Source organism: Tenebrio molitor, chromosome 3 (genome assembly GCF_963966145.1).
Source record: "Tenebrio molitor chromosome 3, icTenMoli1.1, whole genome shotgun sequence".
In the NCBI taxonomy this organism is placed as follows: Eukaryota; Metazoa; Arthropoda; class Insecta; order Coleoptera; family Tenebrionidae; genus Tenebrio; species Tenebrio molitor.
This window is the reverse complement of record NC_091048.1, coordinates 11,247,544-11,254,106: the sequence shown is the minus strand read 5'-3', so window position 1 is coordinate 11,254,106 and position 6,563 is coordinate 11,247,544. Positions and strand designations below refer to the sequence as shown.

Here is a 6,563-nt window from a genome sequence, read left to right as displayed (position 1 = left end):
TTCAAGCGGTTGAGAACTCGTCTAACGCACCTTTCGCTTCGAATTCGGCGAATGAGACTTCAGCAAGATGCGGAGTATCGGAATGAGGCGTACGCGACATGTTTGTTGCTCGAAGCCGATCTTCATGAGAAGGCGGCCGAAGCAAGTCCAGTTTCGGTGGAAGCGCCACCAGTCGTCGCGACTACTCCCATTTACGTACACCCTCACGCGAGATGTCCTGAACCGGAAATTCGTGCCAATTCACACCTGGGGCGTATCTTTCAACGGGGAAGAGAAGGGAATGACGGTCAACCAATTCTTGGAACGGGTAGAGGAACTGTCGGTAGCTCAAAACGCAACCAACAGGGACCTTTTCAACGCGGCTATAGATCTGTTCAGCGGCAAGGCGCTAATTTGGTTTCGTTCCGTTCGGAACAAATTGAGCGATTGGGACGGGGGAGTTCGAGTGTTGAAAGAGGAATTTCTTCCGCCAGATTTTGAAAGAGGAATTTCTTCCGCCAGATTTTGACGATTTGCTCTGGGATGAAATCAAAGGTAGACTTCAGGGAAAGAGCGAGTCGATAACAAAAGTAAAGACAATTCGGAGGAACTTGCTTCCATGTTACCTCAACCAGTTAAGCATCACTGAAGTTGTCACCGTATCGGAGTTGATCAAGTTATGCAAGAAAGCGAGTCCACGCGCAATTACCGTGAAAGAGTCATCAGGCACTTCAGCAAGACGAAGTGAGCCCGCGATTTCATCCGCCAAACCGTTCAAATGTTGGAACTGTCGGCAACCGAACCATTCTTTCGTGAACTGTCGTAAAACGAAAGCAATTTTGCTACCGTTGTGGATAGCCAGACGTCACCGTGGCGACATGCAAAAAGTGCAATCCGTCGGGAAACGCGCAGTGGGGACGCGGCAGACTTGCGGCCGTGCTACGTTCCAAAAACATCATAAGGGCGATGTGAACGCATCAATCATCTCGAAACGTACGGACACTCAGTGAAACGCTTGGTTGGATGTAGTCAGAGAGTTTTGCAAGACTTCTCGGGCAAATTCCGCTTCCATTTTCGTCAGCAAAACCAATGACAACAGACCGTTTGTCAGACTATATCTAAACAATCGGGAAACCAAAGGTCTCGTAGATTCCGGTTCGAATTGTACGATAATTGGTGGAAAAGGCGCCAATCTGATTCAATTTCGCGCAGGCGGAAAAACTTTCCCATCCCGGCTAAAAGTCATAAGAACTGCCGACGGCAAACAACATCCGGTAACAAAGGCTATCGAGCTTGAAGCAATGTTAGACTCGTCAAGACGGCGAATTCGTGTCTATTACGTGCCAGATCTTCAGCATAAAGTCATACTAGGGTGCGACTTTTGTAGGTTGTTCGGACTCAAGATTGATTTCGCGAGTCACAAGATTGAAGTTGCGTCTAATATCGTGAGAGTACCTGAATGTGACGCGATGACGGAGTATGGCGCGGATCGGCAAGAAATTACCGAAAGCATCCGGAACGACTTAGAATCGTTAAGCAATGACGGAAAGTTATGGCGAAAACATAAAATGACGGTCACAATCGACACAGGAGATGCGCTGCCGATCAAACAACGTCCGTATTGGTGGTCTCCGTACATGCTCGCGGAAGTCAACAAAGAAATTGACCGCATGCTCGAGAATAACGTCATATCGCCTTCTGACAGTCCGTGGTCTTCTCCGATTTTACTGGTGAAAAAATCTTCCGGTGAATACCGACTTTGCTTTGATGGTCGCAGGCTCAATGCCGTGACAAAACGTGACAGCTATCCGTTACCCCGAGTCGACAGAATTCTAAGCATGTTGCGAGGAGCCAAATACATCAGCTCAATCAATTTGAAGAACGCTTTTTGGCAGATACCTTTAGATCCCGAGTCTAGACCGAAGACTGCTTTTGCGATTCCCGGTAGAGGTCTTTTACATTTTAACGTGTTACCGTTTGGACCGACAAACGCAGCCCAAAGGCAGCAGTGCCTTATGGACAGGATTTTCGGGCCAGAATTAGAACCTCACGCCTTTGTTTACCTGGACGACTTAATCATAATCGCGCCAACATTCGAAAAGCACGTGCAAGTATTGAGGGAAGTGATAGAACGTCTTCGAGACGCGAAATTCACCGTGAATGAGAAAAAATGTCAACTTTTTCGCACAAATTTAAAATATTTGGGTTTCATTGTAGATGAACATGGTCCAGGTACCGATCCAGACAAAGTAGCAGCCATGGTGAGCTATCCAGTCCCAAAGACTAGCACTGAGATCAAACGTTTTGTAGGAATGTGTTCGTGGTACAGGCGTTTCATCCCTCATTTTTCGACCGTCATGTCCCCGATAAACGCGTTACTTACCGGAAAGCGAAAGCGACAGAAAACGGAGTGGACTCCCGAAGCTCAGGAGGCGTTTCAGAAAATAAAGGATGCACTCGTGTCCGCGCCCGTATTGTCCAGTCCAGATTTTTCGAAACCTTTCGTAATCCAAACGCACGCTTCAGACACCGGTCTAGGGGCAGTTTTAACGCAAGAGTTAGGCGGAGATGAGAGAGTGATCGCTTATGCCAGTCGTTCGCTAACAAAAGCCGAGCGAAACTACAGCGTTACGGAGCGAGAATGTTTAGCCGTATTGTTCGCTTTGGAAAAATTTAGACCTTAGGTTGAGGGCACTCATTTCACAATCGTGACGGATCATTATTCATTGCTCTGGTTAAATCGAATGAAGGACCCAGCAGGCAAATTAGCACAATGGAGCGTCAAGCTCAATCAATTTTCGTTTGATTTGGTCCATCGGAAGGGCAAACTCAATGTAGTACCGGACGCGCTATCGAGACTACCTGCAGAAATCGCTGCGGTAGACATTGAGAGTTTTCTCGGAGTGAACTTAGACAATTTGGACGAGTCATATACGCGACTTCGCGAGAACATCATCGCAAATCATCAGAAAAATCCCTCATGGAAGGTTGAAAACGGATTCGTGTATCGGTTCGAACAAGGTTGTTTTACCCGGCAATGTCCCGGAATGGAAACTTTTAGTACCGCGAGATCAGAGAACAAAAGTTCTAGAATCATGTCATGATGCGCCGACATCAGCTCATTTCGGGTATTACAAAACACTCTCTAGGTTCGTCCATCAATCACTTTTGGCCGAAAATGCGTCGTTCAGTCATTCGTTACGTTCGAAACTGCAAGGTTTACAATGAGCAAAAAGCACCGAACATAGGTGAGTTGTACGCCGCCCTAGTGGACACCGGTGCCGCCGGTTCGTTCATTGGGGATTCACTTCGCGATAAGTGCTACCGGCACCTTCGCCCCGTCACCCCGACCATCTAGTCGGCCCGGATGGCCAACGGCCAAGTGGACACCATCACCGAAGCCTACTGGATATCCCTGAAAATTGGGACGAGGACCTTCCAAGGAAAATTCCACCACCTGCCACATCTGCCGTCCGACCTCGTCCTAGGTATCTACATACTGCGACGATACCCCTTCAGCATCGAGCTGAAGGGGGGCAGCGCCTCGTTACGTTCCCCAGCCGGCGTGGACCCGACACCAAACCGGCAGCCATGGGAGACAGTCAGCACCGACCTGGTGGGCCCTCTCCCTCACTCCAGCCGAGGAAACTGCTACGTCGTCGTCATGCAAGACCGGTTCATCAAGTGGGTGCAGTGTCGAGCCGTCCGGAAAGCCGCCGCCCGCGCGGTCACTCAAGCACTCTACGAGGTCATCACGCGATTCGGATGTCCAGTGACGGTGATCTCAGACAATGGGACACAGTACTCAGGCGGAACGTTTCGCACCCTCCTCCAGGAACTTGGAATTGCACATCGGCTGACACCGCCATACACGCCCCAGGCGAACCCCGTGGAAAGAACGAACAAAACGCTGAAGACCATGGTGCCCCAGTTCTGCGAGGCCGATCAAAAGAAGTGGGACGCCCGTCTTCCGGAGCTGATGTTCGCCCTCAACACCTCACGCCACGAGTCGACCAGGAGATACACGCCAGCGCTGCTGAACTTTGGTCGCGAACTAGTGATACCCAACGCCGTCCACCGCCCTGCACCCGGAAATGCCGCCGCCGATGACGAAGTCAAAGAAACCGACGACGCCGTTCACCACTCCGAGAGGCTTCGCTTGCTGAAGGACACCTTCGAGCTCGTCCGGGTGAACTTGGCACGCGCTTTTACGAAACAGAGCAAGTATTACAACCTTCGTCACCGGAAGTGGCGTTGTCACCCGGGAGACCGCGTTCTCAAACGGGACCACCCTCTGTCATCCGGTGCCAAAGGTTTCGCGCCTAAATACTCCGGCCCGTACACCGTCACGAAAGTCCTCTCTCCAGTGGTGTACAACCTTCAATCCCCTTCCGGACAGAAGATCCTCCGAAATCACATAAAAGACCTGAAGCCATACCAAATGCCCGAACTTCCAGCTGATTTTACCAACATTTGCAGGATGCCAAACCAACGGATACCACCGCCGCCAAATGGTCTGCAGAGCGTCCGACAACAGCTGGACCGAAGACTGGCCGGCCAGGCCGACCTCATGCAGGCAGCCCAACGGGCCGCCCTCAAGATCCGGGAGCGGTTCCGACGAGCACCGCGTAACCCCCAGGAAGGGAGGACGGAGAACCGGACCACCAGGGACGTCCGGAGCATGTCTGCTCCGCCACAACCGAACCCGATGCCAGTGGGCCCAACTGCCAGCGGGGAAGCCTCCTCGCTCCCGCAAACCTCCAAACCCTCCTCGGACACCGACCTGCCGCCGACCGCAACCACGTCGACCTGGACGCCCCCGTGTCACTCAACCTTTACCACCGCCGCCCCAGCCGCAACAACCGTAGTCGGCATCACGGCGTTGCCAACGCAGGCGAACTGCCAACACGCCGCCCCGCCCGTGTCGACATCGGAGGAGAACCAAAAACATCCACCGTGTCCCCGAGGGATGCATCCCCGACAGCCCCGCCGCCGAAGGATGAGGCGAGCGCCCACGGGAGAACGCGTGCTCCGGTATGTCCGGCCCGACGGGACGCCACTGGCAGCTGGACACGCAACTACGGACACGAGACCGGTCCCCTCCCCAAACTCGCGGACCCGGCGCGAGTGAATCCCAAGGGAGAACTTTTGATTATCCGGTCGCGCAACACTTGCACCCCGACCGCCGAACTCATAACCCCAGTGCGCCGTGACCAACACCAAACTCCCCCACCCCCCCGACCTTACAAGGTGTGTACCCCGACTCCGGAATCAACCCCGCCAGCCCGCTCCCCCGATCGAAACCCCAAATCGACAACACGACTACACTCGTCTACCCACAGGTACCCCCGACGTCCGACGAGACCAGCGCCATGGACCACCTGCTGGACCTAGAATGGACGGTGGTGGACGAGGTGGACGCAGCCCTTGCATCAGCAGGAAGCCCAGTCCCCAGCCCACCAGCCAGGCAGCCAGCCCCCCAACCCGCCACTGTGACACGACCCGCGCAAGAACCCACCCGACCCAGAGGCCCCAGCGAGGAAAACCGAGGAACTCCCACCGTCCCGGCCAGCGACTTCGCCCCGGCCCGAGCTCCAGCCCCCGACCGGACCAACACCGAGGTCGAAGATCACTGCGAAGATCACTGGACGGAAAACAATCCCTACGGGCGCGGCCTCCAGGCACCGCGGCTCCCTCGCCTTGAGTCCCTGTGCTGGAGGTGCGGTGTCCCCGGGCATTCTCGCGGCGACTGTCGGGCGCCCTCGGTCCTCTTCTGTTCCCGCTGCGGGACAATGGGGCTGATGTCCCGAGAGTGCCCCTGCCCCGACCCCCGGCCGCTCCCCTCCCACGAGCCGCCGGCCCCCCCTGCCGGAGCACCCCGGAACCCCCGGCAACCCCGGAGCGGGCGCCACTGTGCGGCCGCCGCCGGCGCCAACGCCGCCACCACCGCCGTTGAGCCCGGCCACCACCGGCGACAAGAAGCCAACTTCAGTTGTTAGAAGACACCTTTAGTTTGTTTAATTTTCAAGAAACCGTTTTTGATTTTTCGAGAAACCGCCCTTTGTTTAATTTCTTCAAGAAGCCATTTTTAATTTTGAAGAAACCGTTTTTGATTTTTCGAGAAACCGTCCTTTGTTTAATTTTCAAGAAACTGTTTTTGATTTTTCGAGAAACCGCCCTTTTTTATTTTCAAGAAGCCGTTGTTAATTTTTTTTTCCAAGAGACCGAGAAGACTGTTCCTTTTGTACCTGAAGAATAGATGTTTTAATTTTGTAAACCGCCGTTTCAATGACCTTACCCCCCCGCAACCCCGTTGCATCCCGATCCGCTCTCTCACTACGCCACCAAGAGGAAGTTCCAGGGCCGACCGACATAAGTACGAACACCCCCCTTATCTACCTCGCCGCCGAGGACATCCCCCAGGTCACGGACACCATCCCCGGAGGATTTCGCCTCCACCTTGTACATCGTGTAAACAAAAGTTTTGCGACGACTGTTTGTTTCCCCCTTTACCCCGCACCCTGCCAGCTGACCCCTGGACGCCGTCACTCCGCAGAGCTACCCCGGCCGTGTGGCGTCCCACC

The 6,563-nt window shown here is 54.0% G+C and overlaps 1 protein-coding gene across 1 annotated transcript; it reads left to right on the top strand.

Moving 5' to 3' along the window:
• The first annotated feature begins 3,346 nt into the window (after nt 1–3,346).
• Nucleotides 3,347–5,978, top strand: LOC138125860 (uncharacterized). Its single transcript, XM_069041407.1, has 3 exons — nt 3,347–4,983; nt 5,046–5,229; nt 5,322–5,978. The coding sequence occupies exons 1-3, from the start codon at nt 3,347–3,349 to the stop codon at nt 5,976–5,978; spliced, it is 2,478 nt and encodes an 825-aa protein (XP_068897508.1).
• Nucleotides 5,979–6,563: the final 585 nt, after the last annotated feature.

What these genes read in the sequence shown, in the direction of transcription:
- LOC138125860 (XM_069041407.1), top strand. Translation starts at nt 3,347, where the DNA reads ATGGCCAACGGCCAAGTGGACACCATCACCGAAGCCTACTGGATATCC. An exon ending in CCCCGCCGCCGAAGGATGAG is followed by an intron (nt 4,984 to 5,045) that starts GCGAGCGCCCAC and finishes CGCCACTGGCAG; the next exon opens with CTGGACACGCAACTACGGAC. An exon ending in CACCCCCCCGACCTTACAAG is followed by an intron (nt 5,230 to 5,321) that starts GTGTGTACCCCG and finishes GTCTACCCACAG; the next exon opens with GTACCCCCGACGTCCGACGA.